This window comes from Mytilus edulis, chromosome 2 (assembly GCF_963676685.1).
Source record: "Mytilus edulis chromosome 2, xbMytEdul2.2, whole genome shotgun sequence".
Lineage (NCBI taxonomy): Eukaryota > Metazoa > Mollusca > Bivalvia > Mytilida > Mytilidae > Mytilus > Mytilus edulis.
Window position 1 is genome coordinate 88,709,905 of NC_092345.1, and position 26,873 is coordinate 88,736,777.

General features: G+C 32.1%; 1 protein-coding gene across 1 annotated transcript; it reads left to right on the forward strand.

The window, feature by feature from the left end:
* Positions 1–1,076: 1,076 nt before the first annotated feature.
* Positions 1,077–20,112, forward strand: LOC139513347 (E3 ubiquitin-protein ligase TRIM45-like). The gene is made up of 6 exons (XM_071301748.1): positions 1,077–1,205; positions 8,430–9,666; positions 14,021–14,290; positions 14,754–14,792; positions 15,812–15,935; positions 17,599–20,112. The coding sequence occupies exons 2-6, from the start codon at positions 8,436–8,438 to the stop codon at positions 18,104–18,106; spliced, it is 2,172 nt and encodes a 723-aa protein (XP_071157849.1). The 5' UTR covers positions 1,077–1,205; positions 8,430–8,435; the 3' UTR covers positions 18,107–20,112.
* The last annotated feature ends 6,761 nt before the right edge of the window (positions 20,113–26,873 follow it).

Sequence of the window (26,873 nt, forward strand, 5' to 3'; positions counted from 1 at the left end):
TCATTAGTCTATAATTGGTTTGTTTATTCAACAATTGTCTGATGATTGTGAACTGAGGTAATGCCACTTGTAATCACTTAATTCAATCAAATCCTGATTAACTAAAGTTACGTAAGCAACAGGGTCTTTATAGTTTGATCTTTTGTTTGGCGTATATAATGATAAGTAATTGTATTTTTTTTTCAGGTAACATCAGAGGCTTCTATAACACTTGTTTTTTTTTGTAATATCGAATATATATAGTCAATATATTTTTTCCTTAAAGTTGACAATATTTTGAAAAGTTGTGTGTAGACTGAGACTGCTATAACACATATGTTATTATGTCTCAGAAATTTTAAGAACTTAAAAGAAAAACAAAGTTTGTATGTATCAGCTTAGGGATCAGCTTGTTCCGTTGTGTATAACTATTTGTTATTACTGTAACACAAGATAAAAGATTTGTTAGGATCACAGTCAATTGAAAGAAAATGCTAATTACTGCTGATTAATGTTGATGTCTGAATTCTTTTATATACGTTTTAATATAATTTTACCCAATAATCTTGAAAACTTGTATTAAAACATGATCAACCTAGTTGTTTTATACTCATCTATAAAAGAAAATATTTTTCAAAGGCCTTTTTTTTTTTTTACCGTACACCTTTTACATTATAATTAAAATCATAAACATTTATGAATAACAATCAATATATGTCTTTTTTAATTCCTTATGAATATATTTTTTATTGGGGCCGGATCGACTTTACATATGGGCCGGATCGACGTGGGGCCGGATCGACGTGGGACGGATCGACTTGGGCCGGATCGACGTGGGGCCGGATCGACCCGAAAGCTTATAAGGCAGTTATAAGGCCTTAAAAAAAACCTGAAAGGCAAGAGTATACCATACACAATCTATTTATTGATATATGGTTCCTCTATAAAGGGGGTTTAATTAAAGATAATTCGTATTGACAGATAGGTTGATACTGTCTTAAGACAATATTTTTAACCTCATTACTCATAATCTATATATACATTCATTTTCTGGATCCTACCCAAAGATTCCTTTATTGTTATGAGCCGATATCCAAACGCACCCATAGTGTAATAATCTAAATATAGACCAGAAAAAGAACCAGAGTTAATGACAACACCGCATTAACATTGTTTACAGATTATCCTCAGATAATAATACACCTTCAAACAAAAGTAACGAATAAGTAAGTAATAAAACATATTTATATTAGTCATTGGTAAAAATGGATCAGGTATTTAATTGTTTAACATTTTTTTAAGTACGTGTAAACTTTCTAGAAAATATCACGAATTTCTGGAAATGGAAGTTGAAATCGCTCGATCATGCGACAGAATCGAATACTCAAATAACCCATTCATGCATTGGTATTTTCACATGACACGCAGCAATAACAATATTTTATTCACTAAATATGTAACAGAATATTAAATTCTATTCTATTTCAAATGAATCTTTACGGAAAACGAAAGCGAAAGTAAAAACACAGGGCCTGTTTTTGCCCTTACAGACTAGTTGTTGAATGAAAATGAGTGACAGTGGTAGTACTTATTCTTATGCACATGTATATATAAAAAAAAAACCATGAATGTGTCACAAGTAATCACCTTTATGAAGAATAACAGTAAAAATCCTTGCCGTATGACGTTCATGGTAATTTTTGGTGCATGCATGAGGGTATGGATTGGGGGGGGGGAGAGGGAGGGTCTGTTATTCTGTAAACATTTAATTTTCACCCCATTTTTCTCTAATCTTTAAAAAATTAACCCCTTTTTTCTCTAATCTTCCAAAAATTAACCCTTTTATTCTCTAATCTTCTATTTTTTGGCTCATTATTCTCTAATCTTCATTTTTTAAGGGCATTATTCTTTAATCATTTAACCCCATCCAAACCCTCATGCATGACGATAAAATGTACACCTTCTATTAGACAATGAAAAATTGACTGATTTTTACGATTTTCCAAAAATAACGGTAAAGATGATTATTTGAAACCTCTGACAAATTACTTTAAGGATATTTAGTCAAATGGTAATCAGTTTGTTCTTTATATCAATGATGGTAATCTATGGAACGCTGTAACTGCCTTATGTTAAAAACTTTCATTATATGATGGTACTTTGACATTATATGATGGTACTTTGACATTATCAGTCAGGGGTGGTACTTAAACAAGTGATTTCAAAATCACTTCTTTGAGTGATTTTGGCTGTGAAATATTTAAAATTTTTGCACAGACTTTTCAAAATCACTGAAACAAGTAATTTGAGAAGTTAAAATTTAATCACTTCAATAAGTGTTTATCACATTTTTTGGATATTTTTCCCACAAGCTTGATTTTTTTATTGGAAAAAAGACCAGAATTCCATTGAAAAAACATCTATGTACATGCAGAAATTGTCATTTGCTTGATAAGCCTGCCAGTGTTTACAGTTTATTTGAATATGCAAAAAATGGAATAATTTGTAGATCAGGACATAACCTTAAAATAAATCATTCTAATTCTAAAGAAAACCAATCAGGTCACCTAATACTATTGACCTTTGTCTGATAGTAAGAGTAGTTAATGAATATTTGATTACAGAACAATTCCCAAGTGTACTTTTATAAGCCTTAGCGCACTAACTTACTGCCCAAGCGCACCGGTGAAATTGATATAAAAAGATAAAGGGATAATTGATTTATGTAGGAAAATTATAGAAAAGTTTGTGAAAATATGGAAAATCAATGAAATTAGCATTTGAAGATCAAAGAAAACACCAAAATCACTTAAATAGGTGATAACTGAATATAAAAAATCACTGAAATAGGTGATAATGAAATCACTTGTTTAAGTAGCACCCCTGACTGATTATACGATGATACTTTGACATTATATGATGGTACTTTGACATTATATGATGGTACTTTGACATTATACGATGGTACTTTGACATTATACAATGGTACTTTGACATTATATGATGGTACTTTGACATTATACGATGGTACTTTGACATTATATGATGGTACTTTGAGCGTCACTGATGAGTCTTATGTAGACGAAACGCGCGTCTGGCATACTAAATTATAATCCTGGTACCTTTGATAACTATTTACACCACTGGGTCGATGCCACTGCTAGTGGACGTTTCGTCCCCGAGAGTATCACCAGCCCAGTAGTCAACACTTCGGTGTTGACATGAATATCAATAATGTGGTAATTTTTATAAATTTCCTGTTTACCAAACTTTGAATTTTTGAAAAACTAAGGATTTTCTTATCCCAGGCATAGATTACCTTAGCCGTATTTGGCACAACTTTTTGGAATTTTGGATCCTCAATGCTCTTCAACTTTGTACTTGTTTGGCTTTATAATTATTTTGATATGAGCGTCACTGATGAGTCTTATGTAGACGAAACGCGCGTCTGGCGTACTAAATTATAATCCTGGTACCTTTGATAACTATTTACACCACTGGGTCGATGCCACTGCTGGAGGACGTTTCGTCCCCGAGGGTATCACCAGCCCAGTAGTCAACACTTCAGTGTTGACATGAATATCAATAATGTGGTCATTTTTATAAATTTCCTGTTTACCAAACTTTAAATTTTTGAAAAACTAAGGGTTTTCTTATCCCAGGCATAGATTACCTTAGCCGTATTTGACACAACTTTTTGGAATTTTGGATCCTCAATGCTCTTCAACTTTGTACTTGTTTGGCTTTATAAATATTTTGATATGAGCGTCACTGATGAGTCTTATGTCATGTATGTAGACGAAACGCGCGTCTGGCGTACTAGATTATATCCCTGGTACCTTTGATAACTATTTGACATTATACGATGGTACTTTGACATTATATGATGGTACTTTGTTATTTTACAAAGACAAAAAGGAATCATGGGAAATTAGAAAAAAACAAAATGGATGAATCACTATGTTGAGTGTACTTAAGAAGGTTGATTTGAAGCATGCGTTTGTACATTTTGAAAGAGAAAAGATAACACCAAACATTGTGGGTATGCTTTCAAGACATGAATTAGAAGCTCTAGGAGTTTCAGCAGACATGATGAAGCTTCGAATTGAGTGTATTAAATATGGGACTATCAAACCAAAGAAAATTCAAGGAAGTTCTGGACCTCCTAAATTTGACATAGACAAATCTACACTTGAAAATTTACTTGATAATGGATTTTTGATCTTGGATGCTGCAAAACTTTTACTTGTATCTGAACGTACAATATATCGAAGAATGGCACAGTTTGGTCAGAGTAAACGTACATTTTCAGAACTTGACGATGATGACCTTGATGTCGAATTGGGAGAAACTATTCAAGAGTTTCCTCTGTGTGGTGAAAATATGCTTAAACATATGTTAATTGCCAAAGGCATTAAAGTACAGAGATGGCGTCTAAGAGACTCTTTTCAACGTTTAGATTCATCTGGACCTCAAACAAGGAAATCAGGAAGACTTCACAGACCAGTTTGTAACGTAATGGGGCCTAACCACTTGTGGCATATAGACACTAACCATAAGCTTGTACGCTGGCGTTTCGTAATAATAGGTGGTGTTGATGGTTTTAGCAGAATGGCAATGTTTCTTAAATGCTGTGATAACAACACGTCTCAAACAGTCTTAAACTGTTTTTTGGCAGGTGTCACTAACTTCGATGTGCCTCTAAGGGTTAGATCAAACAAGGAAAACGTGTCAGTTGCAGACTTTATGCTCAGTGAAAGGGGTGATGGAAGTATGTTAACAGGCCCGAGTACCCACAATCAAAGGATTGAAAGGTTATGTAGAGACATATTTGAGGGCGTCCTATGTTATTTTTATAACTTATTCTATTATATGGAAGATCAAGATATTTTAGATCCATTCAACCATCAGCATTTATCAGCTCTACATTTCATATATATAGGGGAGATAAACAGAAGGCTTCAACTATGGGAAACAGCATGGGCTGGTCATAGGATGCGTACAGTTAAATCGTCTCCTTTTGTTTTGTGGTCATCTGGCCAACTTCAAAACCCAGTAGGAATACAACTTAGTGAAACAGAATTACTAGAGTATGGACTTGAAGGACAAATTAATTTGAATAACACAGAGGAGGGGGCCGACCAATATTTGCCCCAATTAGCCATTTAATCAACGAACAGTCTAGACAGGCATTGAGAGAAGTCAACCGTTCTCATGAAAACTTTGGAATAAATGACTATTTAAAGTGTTTGGAAATCATTACAAGAAATTAAATTTGTTGATAAATTAAAACAAGTTGATCTTTAAAATGTTAGCATCTTATTGTTTGTAATAGCCTGTGTTTGCCAGGATGCACTTTGTCAGAACCTTGCTATGAACATTTCTATAACATTTGATTTTATTGTTAAAGATATTTTCCACAAGATCGCTAACATAGATTGTTTTGACCTCGATTTTGACTGACAAAATCAGAGTATTGATTCACTCTTTGTACACACTCGTGCATTTATGAGATTAATGCACAGCACATGAAAACATACAAATACATGTATAACACTGTGTTCAGTCTTCCACGAAGACAGCACCCATATAACAAAGTGAACTACACCATTGTACATAAAGTCTCATACATAATTTCATGGTTCATATCAATCAACTCAACAAGAGCGCACACGCTAAAATGTCACACCTTCTTTACTAATCATTGATATTATGTTGATAGTCCTAAATATAAAGCTCTACTAGTATTACAACTGTCACAAACACTTAACATTAACCAAGAAAACTATACTTTGACCAATAAACCATGAAAATGATGTCAAGGTCAGATGATCCATACCAGGCAGACATGTACAGTTAACCATTATCCCTAACAACAAATATAGTTGACCTATTGCTTATAGTTTAAGGGGAACAGACCAAAACACAAAAACTTTACACTGAGCAATGAACCATGAAAATGGGGTCAAGGTAAAATAAAACCTGCCATATATCATAAAATATTTCCATACACCAAATATAGTTGACGACCCATTGCATAAAGTATTAGAAAAAAGACCAAAACTCAAAAACTTAACTTTGATCACTGAACCATAAAAATGAGGTCAAGGTCAGATGACACCTGCCAGCTAGACATGTACACCTTACAATCATTAAATTGAGAATGGAAATGGGGAATGTGTCAAAGAGACAACAACCCAACCATAAAAAAACAATAGCAGAAGGTCACCAACAGGTCTTCAATGTAGCGAGAAATTCCCGCACCCGGAGGCGTCCTTCCGCCATTTTCATACAAAAATACTGGGTGAGTCTAGAAACATTTTTCGGTACCGGTCTTCGGTTCCGGAGTAGGTAAGGGAAATGTTCTACAGCATGCGAATCAAGTGGAATAACATAAAGGAATAAAAATTTCTGTAGAGACAATACATACAACCAAACTTGACAGAAGATAATAGATGAGAGCTCTTCAATAAAGTATTTCATTTACTTATGGTTTTTCAAGAGGCAACTTGAAGGACCAAAGATTCCGAAATGTATATTCCATATCCTTGCATTTTTATTTAGCCGGAATAATGCATGGGGATCAATAACAAAATAACTTGACTGCCTTTAGTCAGAAACATTTTTATATGTCTCTGTTTCAGTTAACTTAAAATTGTGGTCTGTCAAAAAACGTGATTGCTGGAAACATCTCTCGTTTTTTCTTTGTTCTACTTGTTTTCAAATTAACTGAAACTAAACAAATGATATCTAGATAATAAATCCAAATGGAAAAGTATTTAATATGCGGGATTTGTTTTTAAGCCAAACCATAGTTTAAAAAAAATCTAAGTAGTTCACTTTTAGAAAATAAGTGTATGTTTTGTTATCTCAATAAGTTACAAATAGTTATTACTTATAGTGACGTCTCTGTATCTTATTTGATAATCCTTTTAAATATATTTTTAAAATATTTCACAATAAAAATTGTCATACGTATACGGCCTCCCAAGAGCAAACTGCAGGTTAATAAAATGAAATATCATACATTGATTCTTCAGTGTGACTTTTGTAAAATAATTAAAATGTTTTTCAATATTTTATAATTTATGTTTCTTTTAATAATAAACATCACCAAATCATATAAAAATGACCCAAGGAGTAGGTCCAGTAAGACCCCTTTTTGGCCCCAAAATATAGCAGTTTTACAAAGTTGTTTAAATGTAAACTGTTAGTTATTTATTGGACAGTAGAATGCTTCTGCTACATAAATATGGGCTGTTTTTGACAATGCAATGCACATACATCGGGTATTAGCACAATAAGTCATGCTAAATTACTAAAATCTTCACAATTCTAGCATTTTAGTTAAATTTTAGACGGTTTCTGTGTAAAACAAAAGTGGCCGCATTCGTGTTCATCCTAAATATTGAAGTGTAAGTTGTATTTGATGATAATACATAACATATATAAAAGGTTGAGGATGAACATGGATGCGACCACTTTCATTTTTGACAAAAACCATATGAAAAGTGACATTTTTCAGCATATTTGGTAGATTTTTCATATTTGAGCTTGAATCGGATCGTTTTTAAGGACTAAATTAGCCAAAATCTTTCACATAAATTAATTGAATCAAATGAAATAGACACTTAAGTGTTTAAAAAGTGGTCAAAATCTTTCGTCAGATGAACCTGAAATTTTAGGCCAAAATCGATCCTTACCGGACATACTCCTTTGTAGAAGACACCCGAGCTACTGGAAATTGACAAAGTACCATCATATAATGTCAAAGTACCATCGTATAATGTCAAAGTACCATCGTATAATGTCAAAGTACCATCGTATAATGTCAAAGTACCATGCATCATATAATGTCAAAGTACCATCATATAATGCCAAAGTATCATCGTATAATGTCAAAGTTACCATCGTATAATGTCAAAGTATCATCGTATAATGTCAAAGTACCATCATATAATGTCAAAGTACCATCGTATAATGTCAAAGTACCAACGTATAATGTCAAAGTATCATCGTATAATGAAAGTTTTTAACATAAGGCAGTTACGGCGTTCCATAGTAATCAGTTTGTTCTCATCAATGATGGTAATCAGTTTGTTCTCATCCATGATGGTAATCTGATTGTTCTTATCCATGATGGTAATCAGTTTGTTGCCATCCATGATCATGATGATGGTAATCAGTTTGTTCCCATTCAATGATGGTAATCTGTTTGTTTCCATTCATGATGGTAATCAGTTTGTTTTCATCCATGATGTGATCGTTTTGTTCTCATCAATGATGGTAATCAGTTTGTTCTCATCAAAGATGGTAATCAGTTTGTTCTTTATATCAATGATGTTAATCAGTTTGTTCCCATCCATGATGGTAAGCGGTTTGTTCTCATCCATGATGGTAATCAGTTTGTTCTAATCAATGATGGTAATCAGTTTGATTTTTGTTTTCAGGATCAAATGGATCTGGAAAGTTTAGATGATCTGCAGAAACAACTATTGACGTGTCCTGTATGTCTGGACGATTTTCATGACGACACACACACAAAGGTATTACCTTGTCTCCATTTGTTATGTGAGACTTGCATCCCAAAAGTAGCTAAAGACGGAATCCTTCCCTGTCCAACCTGCAGAATGGAGCATTCAATTGCCTCTTTTCCAACAGACAATACAACCAGAGATCTTTCTGATTATGTAGTAGTGAAGACATCACCAACAGTTTCTTGTGAAGGAAGAGGATGTAATGAAACAAATGTTGCATCCCATAGATGTCGTCCCTGTGGAGAGTTTCTTTGTTTAGATTGTGTGGCAGCACATCGCCGAACCACTGTGACAAGAAAACATGATTTGATACCACTTGAAGAACTGAGAGATGCTACTGATTTTACAGCCTTCTGTCATCCTCAGACATGCCAAGTCCACCCAGGAAAAGCTTTAGAGCTTTACTGCAATAAAAAAGAGTGTGAGAAACCTATCTGTGTCACATGTGCTATGCTCTACCATCAATACCAAGAAGGGCATGCATTGGTTGATATCTGTACTGTAGGGAATCAGAAACAGGATGAAATCAAACAGATGGTTTGCTCTGTCAAAGAAAAGTCCAACATCATATCCAAAGTACTGAATGAGATAGAGGATGAAAGAAAAGAAATAAATCTCCGGAAAGATCAGATATATAATGAAATTGATGGAGTGATTGAAATATTGCATCAGCAGATAGATCGTACCAAGGAGACCCTGAAAGAAAAAGTAAATAAGCAAGTCTCCCAGAAATGTGAAAGTCTTGAGGAACAAGATTTAAAGTTGAAAAATCTAAAAACTAACATTGATCATTCAGTGTTATACACTGATAAAGTTATGAGTCATTCAAATATTCCTGCCTTTCTCCAGCTTAATAAAACCATTTCAGACAGACTGCAGAATTTAACAGTTGAACAGTTTGACAAGGAACCATGGGAAATGGCTGCATTTGGCTTAGATTGCAGTGGGGTCAGTACTGATATACAAACCACATTAGACCAAAAGATGCATATCTGGTCAAGCTCTATCTTTCCTCCAAATACTTCTATTCAACAGCGGAGAGCAGCCATTCCAGGAGAGGAGGTGGTGTTTGACATTGAGCTATTTACATCAGAGAAAACACCTGCTGCTGAAGAAGCCCATTTCCAGGCTATGATTACAGACCCAAGAGGTAAGTATGTAAAAGCAACTTAGTTTTTGGAAAGATTGGAACTTGTTCTACATTTTTCCTTAGGCACTGGCCTCCCTAACAATGCGACAGGCTAACTACTATTACTTAATGTATTCACACTGAAAAAAAGTTCCCTATAGTTCTCATGTATGTGCACATAATATACATATAAACTGTAAAACATGGGTATATTGTTGGATCAGTTCATTTAATAATGTATGTAATTAAGGTGTGTTGATGGAAAGGCTTCTTTTTAAACATTTTGATTAGGTAATTGAGGATTGATACAATACTAGATGATTGACAACTGTCAGTATCATCAACCATTCAGGGACAAGGTGGACCTTTAATTACAATGCCCCACCTCCTAAACTGTCAATCAAATTGACCACATTATTTATCAACCTCAGTCTTACACAATTATACAAACCCTTCCATATGCATTCTGGGACAATAAACAAATAACAGGCTATTATTTGAACTTGGAATTATTTTTAATTATGGAATTTGCATAATTTCTTGTGTTTAAAATTTTTGATATATTCCATGTTTATTTGGTATTATAATCTTTTGAGCGGTTAATAACACTTTCCATACAATGTATTTTGGTTAGATAGTGTTGTGCACGGTACAGTACATTCTATTGAAAATATACTATTTTCTTTGTAATAGAAAGTGTTGTGCGCAGCACAGAACATTTCAGTACAGAATAAACATGGAAGTTATTAAAAATTTCAATAACAAGAAATCAAGCAAATTCCATAATTAAAAATAATTCCAAGTTCAAATAATAGCCTGTTAAATATCAATGAATATTTGACCTCATAATTGAATACATACATGTATATATTAGAGGTTTGATATATCATGTATATAAAAATGATAGATTTATTTATTGCCTATTACTTTTGATCTACATTACATAAACTGTCTGAAAGATAAATGATTAATTAAGGATTTACAAGATCTTTTCAAAAAAATGAAATATGAATATGAATTTATAAAGGGCCTATAATTTATTTGATAAATTTCCAATATTCATCTGCAATAAATCAACAATTTAGGAAAGTTCACTTATTTTTATACGACCGCAAAAATTGAAATTTTTTGGTCGTATATTGGTATCACGTTGGCCTCGTCGTCTGCTTCGTCATCGTCCGAATACTTTTAGTTTTCGCACTCTAACTTTAATAAAAATGAATAGAAATCTATGAAATTTTAAGACAAGGTTTATGACCACAAAAGGAAGGTTGGGATTGATTTTGGGAGTTTTGGTCCCAACAGTTTAGGAATAAGGGGCCCAAAGGGTTCAAAATTAAACTTTGTTTGATTTCATCAAAAATTGAATAATTGGGGTTCTTTGATATGCCGAATCTAACTGTGTATGTAGATTCTCAATTTTTGGTCCTGTTTTCAAATTGGTCTACATTAAGGTCCAAAGGGTCCAAAATTAAACTTTTAGTTTGATTTTAACAAAAAATGAACACTTGGGGTTCTTTGATATGCTGAATGTAAAAATGTACTTAGTTTTTTGATTATTGGCCTAGTTTTCAAGTTGGTTCAAATTGGGGTCCAAAATTAAACTTTGTTTAATTTCATCAAAAATTGAATCCTTGGGGTTCTTTGATATGCCAAATCTAACTGTGTATGTAGATTCTTAATTTTTGGTCCCGTATTCAAATTGGTCTACATTAAAGTCCAAAAGGTTCAAAATTAAACTTAGTTTGATTTTAACAAAAATTGAATTCTTGGGCTTCTTTGATATGTTGAATCTAAACATGTACTTAGATTTTTGATTATGGGCCAAGTTTTCAAGTTGGTCCAAATCAGGATCCAAAATTATTATATTAAGTATTGTGCAATAGCAAGAAATTTTCAATTGCACAGTACTCAGCAATAGCAAGAAATCTTCAATTGCACAGTATTGTGCAATAGCAAGAAATGTTTAATTGCACAGTATTGTGCAATAGCAAGAAATCTTCAATTGCACAGTATTGTGCAATAGCAAGTATTTTCAATTGCACAGTATTGCGCAATAGCAAGAAATATCTAATTGCACAATATTGTACAATAGCAAGAAATTTCAATTGGAGTTATCTTTCTTTGTCCAGAATAGTTGAAACAACTTAAATCATTGTTTTATACACTGTCAATATACAATGTATATTCACTTTTACTACCAACTGATAAATTAAAACAATCTTTACCATTCAGTGATAACAAGCACTTTTTTACATTTTAATATTTTATGATGTATTTAAATGAGTAGTTATTGTTGCAAACTCCATTAGAAATTTGAATTGAGATCGGTTTTGGAATAAAGGAAAGGGGGATGTGAAAAAAAAATTGGGGGGGGGGGGGGGGTTAAATTTTTCTCATTTCAGATTTCATAAATAAAAAGAAAATTTCTTCAAACATTTTTTTGAGAGGATTAATATTCACCAGCATAGTGAAATGCTCAAAGGCAAAACAAAAATTTTAAGTTCATTAGACCACAATCATTTTGTGTCAGAAACATATGCTGTGTCAACTATTTAATCACAATCCAAATTTAGAGCTGAATCCAGCTTGAATGTTGTGTCCATACTTGCCCAAACGGTTCAGGGTTCAACTTCTGCAGTCATATAAAGCTCCACCCTGCAGAGCATCTGGTTATTATCAGTAATTGGCTTGAAACAGTTTTAAAATTTTAAAACTTTTGATTATAACAAACCATTTTTTATTAGTTTATTCCCCATCAATCATTATGTCTATTTTAGTCATTTGAATTTTTATAAGAAGTGAATACATATTTTTGTAATCAAGAAAAAATCCACATTTCAATAAAAAATAAGTTTTTTAATTTGTTTACGTTCAAGAAGTACATTTTCAATGCCCTGTGCTGAAAATTACCTTATAAATTGATCAAAAGGCACTCTACAACTTTTAATCTTCAAGGTCATAAAACTTATGTTTCAACTTACAAAATGCCCCAAAACAACATTTTTAGATTATTTTTGTTGAAAATTTAAAGTTCTTAGCCAGTCAGAGCTCAGACATAAATAAGTCTGAATCTGCTTTGACTCATAGAGGTCTAAATTTGTAGGTTTTAAGATTTGTCTCCCTTTAATGCAAGACAAAATACGACTTTGATAAGTTAAATATTGTTAAGCAAGAAATAATTGACCAGAATCAAGAAGTTGCAAATATGGACTCCTACAAGTTGATAAGTTATCAAAATTGGTTAACTTTTAGACCCACACTTAAATTATTTATAAAAAGGTCATGCATCTAAATCAAATAATGACAACATTGAAAGACAATGCTTTGTCTTCTTAAGAAAAATATGAATGAGAGTCTAAAAAATCGGAGATCATGTTAATTAACCTTACAATGCAACCACCTGGAACGACACTTATAATTGAGGTAAAACATCTGTGTTTAGTAAGGATGTTCAGTTAGATAATTAAATATAGATAGCTCAAGTCCTTGTGAACTCTCAGACCGGTTTTTGCTGTCATAGGTGGTGTATCTTGGCCACCAAGTAAAATTAAGTTTTTCATCAATATAAATAGACCTAAACAAGTCTGTCATTTTCTGACTTAGATAAGTCCAAAATTGAAAACACATTTTTATAATAAATACATGTTTTGACTTCTTTAAGTCAAAAACAAAAATCGACCTGTTTATGTCTGAGCTCTGACTGTTAGCTGTTGGTCTAGCTTATAAGGGTAGTTGGTACCATTTACTAGAAGAATTTTCAGCAATAGTTCTTTTGTCCCCACCATACCTTAATATGAAATTATTCAAACTACTCTTCCAATCTTTCCATGAGTGATTTCCATCACTTTGATTCACACTGTCGTGTATTTGAATCATTCTTTTCTTCTGTCTGTTCACAAGTAGGTATATGGTTTGTCTTACCTTCCAGTTCAGTGTCTTTCAAACTACTCATGAACATACTCCAGCTTACTAGCTCCCTAGTACTTAGGCCGTTTGATCAACAATGACCAGGCCCTCATAAGCATAATTAGAGTGAATATACATGTACATTACATCATAATACTTACATAATGTCAGATTACAACTAACAAATCTATTGTATTTCTTCAAATTCCTGTGTTCATGTTCTGTTGATTGGCATACTTCAGTCTAGTTTTTGTCTTGCCTGTGAGGATAGTCTTAAAGGCAAGACTTAGGCTGCTGTTTCTGGTGCTTGTGGCATCTACAATTGTTTAAGTTTGTCATTAGGTTACAGATGTGTCACTGTGTATATAAAGAGTAATATTCATGATAATTATTCTTTTTATTGAAATATAAAAATATCCAATCTTGCGCATCAATTTACAGTTTTACCAAATTATTTTCATTCTAGGTGATACACTACCAGGTAAGATAAAGGATGGAGGATTACAAAATGGAAAGTTTTCCATAAGATATGTTCCAATGGTTGAAGGAGCCTATAGACTTGAGTTGACGTTACAGAACAAAACCTTTGCATCACATCCATTCACTGTTGGTGAGGGATACACTTCTTTTGTTGAGGAAATAGGTGGAGACTCAACAGATCTTAAAAAAATTTCTGAAGAGGATACAGACATGAAAGAAATTCCTGAAGGAGAAGTTCCAAAACTTCCCGAACAAAGTAATTGCTTATTAATATACTGAATGCCAAGAGAAATGCAACATTTACATATATTTTTCATTAAATGGATACTAGTACTCAAATGGATATATTTATGGATGTCGACAAATCTTTGTAAGAATTTTTTGTCAAAAAATGCTTTGAGTGCCCTGCAACAACTGTTGTAGAATGCATGATATATAGGGTTGTTGCTATTCAGGTGATGATTTTGTTAGCTTCTTATACATTTATAAAGCTTTATTGTTGAATTAAGGCATACTATCAAAATTGTTTAAACTCAAAAACTTATTCGCTTTTTGGGGGCTTTTGGATTTTTGAAAGCTAAAGTTCAAGAATTTCCTAAACTTTGAATAATTTTGTAAGGTTTAGTATTAGATCAGTAATGTTACATTGACTATTACAAAGTGTTTTGTCGATATTGTTTAAAGTTATATGAATTATCTTTTATTTTTTTCTGTTTTAGTTGTAACCAATAATCCAGAAATATTCTCTACTATTCGACGTGAGTACAAATAATGTTTCAAATGTTCGTTAACAAATTTTATATTAGATGACATCATTAACATGATTCAACAAATTATCATGAATTCATTAAACATATTTATATTACATGTACGTGTACATTAAAATTCTAAAACAAATTTTTAAAATTACTACATATTCAGTGTCTAAAAAAGGCACACACACACACATTTATATTTACATGTTTATAGTATTTAGCTGCATGATAATATTGATAGCTTATTAAATATTCCATTGGTATAAAGAGACTTATGATCACTTATAATCTGACATGACATAGAACAAAACATTGTGACCACCTCTTAACATTTTGTCTTTGTCACTTGTTGGACGAAATGTGGATTATATAATTATTTCAATATCATATTTAAGCTTATTTTAGGCATATAATCAAAACACACACAAAAAAAAAAAAAAAGAAGGTGTGGTATAATTGCCAAAGATACAACTCTCCACCAGAGACCAAATGACATAGAAGTTGTCAGCTATTATAGGTCACAGTACATTGTTAATAAAAAATGAGCAAAACCCATACTGCATAGTCAGCTATAAAAAAAACTCTGAAATGACAAATCTAAAACAATTAATGTAAAATAAGAAAAATAGCGATCTGATGTATGTACAAAATAAAACAAATATGACATTAGCAACAATTGCAACCACTTAATTACTTGGGACAGGCACATACAGATTGTGGCTGGGGTTAAACTAGTTTGAAGGTGCCAACCCTACCCTGGGACGGTGGTGTATCAGTACAAAATAGTGACAACCTAAAAAAAAATCAATTAAAAGGGCTATAATAACTGTTCAGATTGAAACAAAGCAGAATAAAATGATCAAAAACACAGACCAGACATGGCAGGACACTTAAACATCCCCACAACATCAAAAAACACACTAAAATCAGTTAAATGACAAGTTTTCTTTATGTTCAATGAAAGTCACAAACTTTGTCTTAAAGAAATGTCAATTTAAAAATTCTTTTTATTTTATGTTCAGAAATCAGATTTTTCCTTGATAAACAAACTGCTCATAAAGAAGTAACTGTTACTGAAGACGGGACAACTTTTACTAATAATCAGCAAGGAGTTGTACCAAAATCATCTGTATCGCACCCAAACAGGTAAATATCAGTGTTAAACATATTATATATATTACAGGTAGTTTGATTTTAATATGTTTTTATATAACAGCAAATTTTTTAGAGCCCAGTTATGGACTGACAATGGTTGTTGTTGACGTCTTAAGACATTTTGTTTCCAAACAATAACCTAATTTTAAGTGACTGGATTTACTTTTTACTGCTAGATCAATATTATTACTTCTTTATAAGTGTATGGATATCTATGAAATTATACCACAAGGTTCCATACTAAAATAGAAAGGTTGGAATGATTTTGGGGTTACTGTATTGGGCCAAAGTCAATAATTGTATATTCTTCTTTTTATATAAATTGCTTATTTCTTGACCAATGAATTGAAACTGAATTACTGAGGTTCTTTTATATACAGATTTTAACAATGTATGTATTTTTTAATTGTTGGCCCCGTTTTTGAATTAGTCAAAATTAATGTCCAAAGGGTTCGTTCTTGTTTGGCTTGATAAATTTTTTGATATGAGCGTCACTGATGAGTCTTATGTAGACGTAACGCCCGTCTGCCGTACTAAATTATAATCTTGGTACCTTTGATAACTATTAAACTTTGTTTGATTTCATCAAAAATTTAATTCTTTGTGTTTTTTGATATGCTGAATCTTACAATTTATATAGATTTTTAAAAGTGGACATAATAGGTAAATGTTCAATTTTATCATTCTGAACATGAAAAATTTTTGAAGTTCTCAGACCACATTCTTTCTATGTCAAAAACCTGTATGCTGTGTCAAATATTTAATCACAATGGAAATTAAGTGCTGAATCCAGCTTGAATGTTTGTTTATACCTATTACCTGACATTAACAAACCTGTGTGATGGTATCAAGCATGAATTTTGTGTCCATACATGCCCCAACTGTTGAGAGTTCATTCTCAGTGGTCGAATCAAGCTCTGCCCTGTGGGAGCATTTTATTTAAGATGTCATTGAAATGTACACAAAAAAATGTTTTACATATGTCAAAGGCTAAATAGATACATGGAAATGTAGTTATTTCTTCTTGAGTTGATTTGTCCATTTAGCAGAAAAAAGGTTGAAAATTTCAAATTGAAATTGTTTCTGCTGTTGTCAGCTCTATGGTCGGGTTGTTTTCTCTTTGACAAATTCCCCATTTCCATTTTCAATTTTATCTTATATTATTTTTAAAGACTTATAAATACAAAAGTATAATAAAGGCTAATATGTATTTTTATAACAGAGTTAAGATACTAAAAGTATTCACTAAGTGGGATTTTACTTTGTTTTATTTTGGTTTATAGTCCAGGGAATCTGTGGTGAATAGTGGTTCAACCTCAAACTACCGGTAATTGCAACAGAAACATATTGTATCAAAAATATATATTTCACTTCATATATAAGTACCATCATTTCATTCACATCAATTAAGTATGCTCAGAAAGTTCTTATACAAATATAAAAATTCCTGTTTTTTATATTTTTTTGTAAAAGATTGTATCTTATTGACATCATTTCTTTTATTTATTTATAACATTTGAATATCAAAATTACCATGTATTACAGGGCAGTTAAAAATTTGCAGATAAAAAATTAAATATAGAAAAAACCCTCATTGCTTTACATATATATATATCTTTATTACATATTTTGAATGTTATGAATATTATTACAGACACAAAAAGTTCAAAGGTGCACGAGGAACACATGTTTTTACACACCCTGGAAGATATTTTTATGAAGTTATCCTGGAGATAAAAGTTGTTGCACCTCTGCAACAGAACAACATCGCATTTGAAATTGGTATTGCCAGAAAGTCATCAATAGACAACAAGAAGTATATTGAAGGTCAACTATATGCATGGTCAATGATTGGAGCTCACCATCCAGCATGTGATGCAGTGTGTGTCCATGTGGTCAGAGATAGGAAAGTTCTTCTCCATAAAGTTCTTGTAAAGAACCAGGTAGATGAGGAATGCCGTATAGTTCTGGGTTTCTTGCTGAATACTGATGCTGGTACATGGGAGATCTATAACAGTGAGGAAGGAGAAAAACTCTGTATTGTTAAAAATGTTAATTGTGACGAGCCTTTGTTTCCAGTTGTCTCTGGTTACAATTCTTCACAAGTTCAGGTTACTGCTAATTTTGTAACAGGCCATCAACATGCCCCTGTAGATGAGTGAAAGCTACAATGAACGTGTACATTGTATTTCAATTCATTGTTTTTGTCTTGTTTTAATTGTAAATATCTATTTTATGAATGTGATACTGGAGTAATGACAAATTAGTATATAAAAATACTAATAGACATATTCTAACATGAAATTGGTTTATTATGTAATTAAATAATATAATACAAAAAAAAACACACAAAGAATTACATGGTAATCATTGATTATATTGATGCAATGTCATGAACTTGTTTGTTGCTATGTCACCAAATAATTGGGTTTATAAACTGTTGATAAGTCTCATTAACATTTTTTTTTAATATACCAAAAGATAAAAATAAAAAAACTAACTTTTGTAATTTGTGAATGAAGAAAGAACAGATTAAAGGCTAATATAAGAAGACACCAACTAAGCAAAAAAAATGAAACAATTTAAAACAAATAAGTAAGTATGAGTACAAGAGTCTGTATTATATGACAAGCTGTAAAATTGTTATCTATTCTTTAGTAATTTTTTCAGAAGGTTTATTGTTGTACAGAAATATCTTTTGGTGTGCGTACTATCAATTGATTTACAGATTTGTATCAAACATATTTAATATTTATTATTTTGATGTTTTTTTTATTTACATATGGAAATTGTGATATTCATTTGTAGATATTTGTTAAATCTGAATTACCAGTGTAAAGAGTAAATAATGTAAATTCATACTTAACTATTGTAACATAACCTCACAATACAATATTGTTTTCCTATATATTGGAAGTTGAAACACTTATATTTTTTTAATACAGTTTTGATTATTTTTGTATTTGTATGTTATGAAATTATTTCATTGGTCTTACACTTTTAGTGATGTTAAGATTTTATCTTCAGCTTGAGATATTTGATACATCTAAAATAAGGAACCATCTACCATGGCCTGTACCAAGTCAGGAATATTACAGTTGAGCTTTTGGTTTTGCTATTTGATTAGGGACTTTGCTTTTTTAATTTTCCTTGGAGTTCACTATTTTTGTGGATTTAACTTTCCACCAAAACATAAAAAATATAATTTTAGTCAGATTTCTTAGGATTTTATTTTTTCGTTTCGTTTCCTTTCGTCCTAAAGGAATTTTCTTTTCCAACCTTTTCTATGCCATTATTCTTTTATTCTAAGAATAATTTTGGTATAGCAGAATTGTTATCTCTTGGTTTCCTTCTAACCAGCAGTTAAACCCTTGCCAAAATGTGGTGTTTGTTTGGAGCTGTACTGGATATTAAATTCACAGCCATGTCCAATTTAAACTACCTATGGGTACCTATCATCCTGGTGGACCATATTGAAGCACCATTGTATTGTATTTATTGTTTGTATGTTCTCTTTTTGAACAGGCAAGATAAATTCCCAATTGAACAATAAGCAAACAACATTAAATCAATCAATCATGATGGGTTTTTATGTTTGAATAAAGAGTTTTTGACCTGCTACAATCTTTATCTTGGTGTGATGTGTGACTTTATTTCTATATGACTTTTCAATATAGAATTGTATTTTATTAATGTCAATTATTGTTTGGTCTAACTTGTGTTGTTATCTGTCAGTAGACAGAATGGTAAATTTTTTCACATTTTACATTATATAACACTGATGATTGAAATTTAAACAACAGTTGTTTGCACTTAATAAAGAATTTTAAAAATTTATATCTGTATCAAGAATTTTGTCTAATTCTATGTCTGTCAGCAACACAGTACTATGCTGTGACATTATCCTATGTTAAGTCTGGTATAGGCCCTTTATTGATACATTAAGGAATTGTAGTTTTTGAATGTTTTATTCTTTCAAGTTGTTGTATCTCTCTTTTTGAAAGTCTATTTTCTCAGATAAATGGGTTTTGATTGTAATAATGCCAAAAATGTTTGTTTATTTCTGTTATCCTCTTTATGAAATATAAAAACAAATATGTGTAGTTGTTATTCTCAAATTTTCTTTTGTTTTTATTTATACATATTAAATAATGTATGTAATCTCTTAGTGGGTATTTATTTTTTGAACCAGTTTTGAACCATGACCCTCTCTACATGTTGCACTGTATGAAATACACAAATGATGCTTCTGCCTGATCATAAGAAATTGTTAATTTAGCACCATGTAAAAGGATCTATCTTTTATTTTTATTCAGCATGTCTAGCCAAAAGGTTTCAACTATGCAGTTTTAGAAGTCACCTAGTTCAACTATTTCCAATGGTCACCAAGTTATTAAATTATTTGATAATGCTATTTAAAGTACTAAAAAATCTTATTTGTTGTAATTGTGACATTAAACTATAATAGTACAAGCCATGTTTTCAATTATATAGCAAGTGAGAAGTCCAACTACCGGTTTTTGTGAATATCTAAAATTTCCCTATCATTTGTTTTAGTACAAATAAAATTGAGAATTGAAATGGGGAATATATCAATGAGACAACAAGCCGACCAAATAGCAGACAACAGCCAAAGGCCACCAATGGGTCTTGAACACAGCTAAAAAATCCTGCACCCAAAGGTGGTCCTCAGCTGGCCCCTAAATAAAATTGTGCACCAGTTCAGTGAAAATGGACGTCACACTAAACTCGAAAACATAAATGAACTAAAATTAAAAAAAACATACAAGGCTAACAAAGGCCAGAGGCTCCTGACTTGGGACAGACTAAAAAATGCGGCAGGGTTAAACATGTTATGTGAGATCTCAACCATCCCCAATACCAGCTCTATACCTTTAGCCACTGTAGAATAAAGAAACACATAGCAATACGCACAGTAAAACTCAGTTTAAAAGATGTCCGATGTCAGAATAGGTAACAAAAGAAACTAATCAAAATGACAATGATTCATAAATTAAAAAATGTCTAAAGTGCAAATACCTGGCATTTTGAGAATATCAGACAAAAAATCGAAATCTTGTTAACGTGCATAATTCCATAATGTGTACTAACAAGCAGCAAAATATTAAAGCTGTTACTGTAGCTTAAAACCGTCGGAGAAAGGCGGACACACCATGATGATTTGTTTATGCAGCTAGTACCAAGAGGGGCGAAAAATACCAGAGGGACAGTAAAACTCAGATAGAAAATAACCTGACAACGCTATTAAGTCAGGAATATGACAGTTCTTGTCCATTCGTTTTTGATGCGTTTTGTTATTTGATTTTGCCATGTGATTATGGACTTTCCGAATTGATTTTCCTCTGAGTTCAGTATTTTTGTGATTTTACTTATTGCTAAAAAAGAAAAAGACAAGCAGACAAATAATAGTACACAAGACACAAGAAGGACTAAGCAACACAAAACCCACCAAAAACTGGTGGTGATCTCAGGTGCTCCGGAAGGGTAAGCATATTTTAGTCCATATGTGGCTGCTGTCGTGTTTTGTTATGTGATTACAAACCTTGTAAATAATCTAATTCGGTAGGTCACATTCGTGAAAAGGGAAGGGGATTGTAGTTGCGACATAAAGAACATCCGATATCATCAGTGAAACGGTTTTTCCATAACAGTCAACCTACTCGTGATGGCTTCCGTAAAATTTATGAAGGGATGATTTTAACCTCACCATTTGGAACTTATGGTTTCATAGCTTCCTTGTGAGAAGAAACCCTCTATCAAGGAAATTATTATATGGAATAAAAACTCGGGAATATCGTATCAATTAGGAGATATATACTCCGTATGCAGACACTACTGGAATGTTGCTACATAGAAATGGAAAGTTCACAATTGGGAAGCTGAAATCTTCCCTTTTGTCGTAAAGATTTGTTTTCAACCGACCATCATTGTCAATTTCTAGATGTAAGTCAAGATATGAGGCAGACTTAACTGTATATTTTATATCCATTATCTCTAGATCGATTGAATAGATGCGTTCAACATAGTCACACAATTTTGAATTATTTAATGAGAGAACATCATCTATATATCGGAAGGTAAACTTTTTGTATTAATTCGTAAGAAGTTCATGTATGAAGTCAGGCTCATTATAATAAAGAACTAGTCGGCAATAGAGAGGGACAATTGTTTCTCATTGGAATGTCGATAGTCTGTTGAAAAACACGTCCTCTAAACGTAACAACTATGTTGTCAAGCAAGAAATCAAGTATCTTGACAATGTCAGTTTCAGAGAATTTTTTGTTTGAATCAGAGTGATTCTTTACAAAGTAGGATTTATCCCTCTCTAAGACAAGATACTTGTTTCTACGTTGTCCGTTCTTTTTTTATACCAATACTTTCAATTTGTCTTTTAGTTTGGAATGGAAAATACTTGTGTAAAGTGTAGAAAAGTCAAATGTTTTAATACTATTGCAAAATGAAAGCGTCTTTGATTAGATTTTTTTAGTATCCACGTCTGATTCACGACACCTCTAAAATAGACAGTTTCACAATAACTTTGAAGCCCGGCTTTGATTATGCTAATTATTTTGAAATAGGTTTCGTGATATTAATATCGTTGTTTGTAAGAACACTTATGTAGTTGAGGTGTCCAATTCAGTGATGGATGACCCAGTTCTTCATCTTTGGTTGAAATTCCAAAGGAATCTAGAACAGAAATATGATTATCCAGGATGTTCTCTTTGGTAAGTGTCGTGAGAGTATATGTTGAGTTTCCAAGTGAATCGTCAATACCTAATTAATTTATCAAACAGTTTATGCAATAAGATTTACACACAAAGACACTGTTGTTTGTGGATTTATCTGCGGGGAAAATAACATATTTGTCATGGAGTTAGGAAAAGTGTGTTGCAACATTTGGGTCTTTAAAGATTGATGTAGCATGGGTATCGATAGACCCATTTAGTTTCTTTATTCTGATTTGTATCAACGACCTCACAGCCTAAAAAAATACATTTACATGGGTAAGCCGTAAAGAGTCGGTTGACTCATCACACGAATATATTAAAATTAAAGTCGTGGTGTCATCCAAATTGTGCTCTTTTCAAATAACATATACAGGTGTATGATATATTTAAAGCTGCCAGTGCAAATAAAAGCCTTTGTGTGCTGATTTGCTGATAACTGTGTGCATTAAGAGTATGTGGTCCATTATTTTACTCGGTACTGAGGTAAGCGATACCGGTCTATAAGTAACTGATTTCGATCTATCTCCTTTCTTGGGAAGTGCTGTAACATTTGCAGTTGTCCAATCGTGCGGGATTTGTCTCAAAGGTATATTGATCTTACAAATATATACTTCAGATAAGGTAGTATTTCATCTGCTGTTTCCTTTAATATTAATCAGGACATCTAGTCTGGACTTCTAGCTTTATTGATATCTATCTGTTTTAGTTTTCTTCCATTTTGATGTCTTCAATCTTATTGATGTAACTAGGTCGCATGTTTGAAAAAGAAGCCATATCTTCCTCTGTGATAACATACTGAAATTGGTTGATTACTGCTTTACCTTAATTTGGATGTATTGTCTTTCTTTAATTTGTCCATCTACATTGAGTGTTGATACAGATACACAACTACTCTCCTGTATTCTTGAATTTTACATACCTCCAGATTTTTTTGGTGATTCCCTGCTTAGGTGACTCAGTATTGGTTTCATCTTAATTTTCTAATAATTTGGACAATTAGTTTTGGTTTTATTTCTAGTTGATTTCTCGTGAATTTTCTAATGTCTTAATTAACTTAACTCAGTCTTAGCTCTGTTATATGGCCGCTGTTTTCTGCGCATTGCCCTTTTAATATCTATTGTGATCTACTGGTGCATGTTGTACAATAATGATGTGTTAGATTTCCATTTTAAGTTTAAGTCTAGTTTTGATGTTTACAATTACAGCCCCGTTGTCGCTTATTTCGGGCTCTACGGTGATGATCTCTGTGAGATTTTTGGTGGTGCTAAAAACTGAGTATGGTATGTTGTTTCTTCTGGTTGGTGTAATATTTTGTTGTTTAAGCTTGTGTTCGTTTGTGATATTAAGAATGGGCTTATTTATCTTAAGGTTGTACTGTTGTGGCGATCGGATTGAATATGCATCTTTCCACTGAATATCAGGGATGTTGAAATCTCCTGTTAGCACTATACTGGGCAGGTTATACAAGCCTGTCGTTGAATTAAATTGGTGGCGTTTAGACTTATGCAGATCTTTTTAGAAGTCGAATATTACTACCTTTAGGTTGGTATTCTTGGTTTGCTGAGTACATAGTTTCTTCGTCGTCTGTTTTGATGTCCATGTCACATTAAAGTGCTCTACGATATTCAGCAACTAGTTTACTGCATAGTACAAATGGGTATTTTTGGTACCTTTGATCACTATTTATTGGATCAGAGTTTGTTTGAATATCCCCTGAAGTAATGATAGTTATGCATGATAAATTGATCTGCCCTCATGCCATTTTACAATTGACATTTTTGTATTCAATCAGTCAATTTCTCTTTTACAAATAGTGAAGCATATGACGACTGACAGTGATAAGACACACAAGGTGAGCGAACACTACTTTATGTGTAGAAACATCCTACAAAATATCAAAACTGTATCTCAAAAACTGTAGGAGATAACAGCACAAACCATGATATCTGTATGCCCCTAGTACCAAAACAATGACTAAATTTAAATGCATAGCGTTTTGAGATTACCCTGGTTAACTGGTGTATCTCTTTCATATAAAAACCCTCGAGTATTGAGATGGTTTTAAAGAAATGGCAAACATAAATAAAAGATGTTGCAGAGTAAAAGAGAAGGGGTGGGATAAAAACATTTCAAATTCAAGAATGCCTTAGGCAAAAAGTCACAGTTCAAACACAAAATCACAAAAATAGATTTTGTGACCAAAAAAAATTTGAAGCTTTATTCATGTTATTTTAAAGTCTGAATTTCAAATAATTCTAATACCTTACTTAATATAAGTCAAATGAAACGAGTGACTGATGAAAAATAATGTTCTTTAACCAATGCATGCATATATATTAAACTTAGTCTTCTGTGAACGATTCTATCTTTTTTAACGTATCCATATCGTATTATCGTCCAAAAAATAATTCACTTGGTCAGTGTTGTCGTGAAAATATGGCAGCTATTAAATGGTCGTGTTTTGATCTGGAAGTCAACAATTGAAAAAAAAGTAATTTTGGACAAATTTAAGAATTTTCTTCAGAAAAAAGTTTATGTATATGTCGTGTACATTTTATTATTTTGTACAAAAAATTTGTACAAATAATTTCTTGTATGATGCCATCATACAAGTTATAACATGTACAAATACAATTGTTCAAGTAATTACTTGTCCAATTTTTACTGAGAAAGATAATAACTTGTACAAATCATTTTTCTACCGAGGCCTATTTGCTGTTCACAACAAAGTTTCCTTTTAACAAATAATTTATTACTAAATGCAAAAGCATAAACTTGAAACATTTGAGTACTTTTTATATAATCTTAGCAAATCTGTTCAGTTTAATGGGCATAACTTTAAGTGTAAAGATGGAAAACGTTGTGGAAAGGAAATTTTATGATGAAATAAATAAATTGAAAAATGACAATAAAATCTTCTAATGATATAATTCAGAATTCACACGTGAAGGATACAGAGAGACTATAAGTAGATATAGGAAGATGTGTTGTGAGTGCCAATGCTACAACTCTCCATCCAAATAACAATTTATAAAAGTAAACCATTATGGGTCAATGTACGGCCTTCAAAACGGAGCCTTGGCTCACACCGAACAAAAAGCTATAAAGGGCTCCAAAATTACTAGTGTAAAATCATTCAAACGGGAAAACCAACGGTCTAATCTACATAAAAAACGAGAAACGAGAAACACGTATAAATTACACAAACAAACGACAACTACTGTACAACAGATTGGAATGTAAAGGAAGCAAAATTAAGTTCCAAAAAACAGCACGTAAAACTAATTCTTGAGACGGTATGATGTTATATGAATTTAGCAGGAATTAAAAAAAATTATTTGCAAAGGAGACGAAATGATTTTTTAAGGTTGATAAACTTTACCCTCTGATTAGAACAGCACATTCTGAAGTTGGTCATTAAGGAATACTCAAAGCTTATAAGGAGTTTAATATGATTGAACAAAAATAAAATCATATATTAGATTTTAATATATCTCGTAGCTAGTGCCCCTTTAAAGTGGCAACAAGTTGTTAAGCCCAATTTGCTCAAGGTGTCATGTTAGCTGAAGTTATTTCATTAAAAAGCAGAAGGAAACATACGGAAGAAACAAATATAACTCAAAGATAGCGTGTTGTACAAGTTATTACCTTTTTCTCAACAAAATTTGTACAGGTAATTACTCGTACAATTATATTTGTGCAAGTAATAACTTGTATGATGGCATCGTACAGGTAATTACTATTACAAAGTTTTTGTACAGGTAACAACTTGTACAAAATAGTAACATGTACACGACATATATAAGTTTTTTTTTAATAAAAACTAGCTATTTAGTAATAAAAACATATGCATCATTTTTTTTAATTTGAAGTTTTATATGACTTTAAGCAACTTTGCAAACAAAAGTGTTCAATGTATTATCATTGCGACGAACACAGTGATGGTCAAATCAGTATCAACAGAACAAGCTGTCCGAATTTCGTTTTCATTTATTGGTGTCTCAGTGTGCGGATTGAAGTTGTATTTTAAAAAAAAAAAAATCGCACGAAAAGTAATTATCGATCAATCGTCCCCAACTATATGCAATTTTTTACCTAGTTTACATCAAGGGTCAGCACTTGGTTCTCTAGGTAATGGTAAACCGGACCTCTGCTCTTTATTATTTATGTGAACCCTTTC

What these genes read in the sequence shown, in the direction of transcription:
- LOC139513347 (XM_071301748.1), top strand. Translation starts at nt 8,436, where the DNA reads ATGGATCTGGAAAGTTTAGATGATCTGCAGAAACAACTATTGACGTGT. An exon ending in TATGATTACAGACCCAAGAG is followed by an intron (nt 9,667 to 14,020) that starts GTAAGTATGTAA and finishes TTTTCATTCTAG; the next exon opens with GTGATACACTACCAGGTAAG. An exon ending in AATATTCTCTACTATTCGAC is followed by an intron (nt 14,793 to 15,811) that starts GTGAGTACAAAT and finishes TTTTATGTTCAG; the next exon opens with AAATCAGATTTTTCCTTGAT.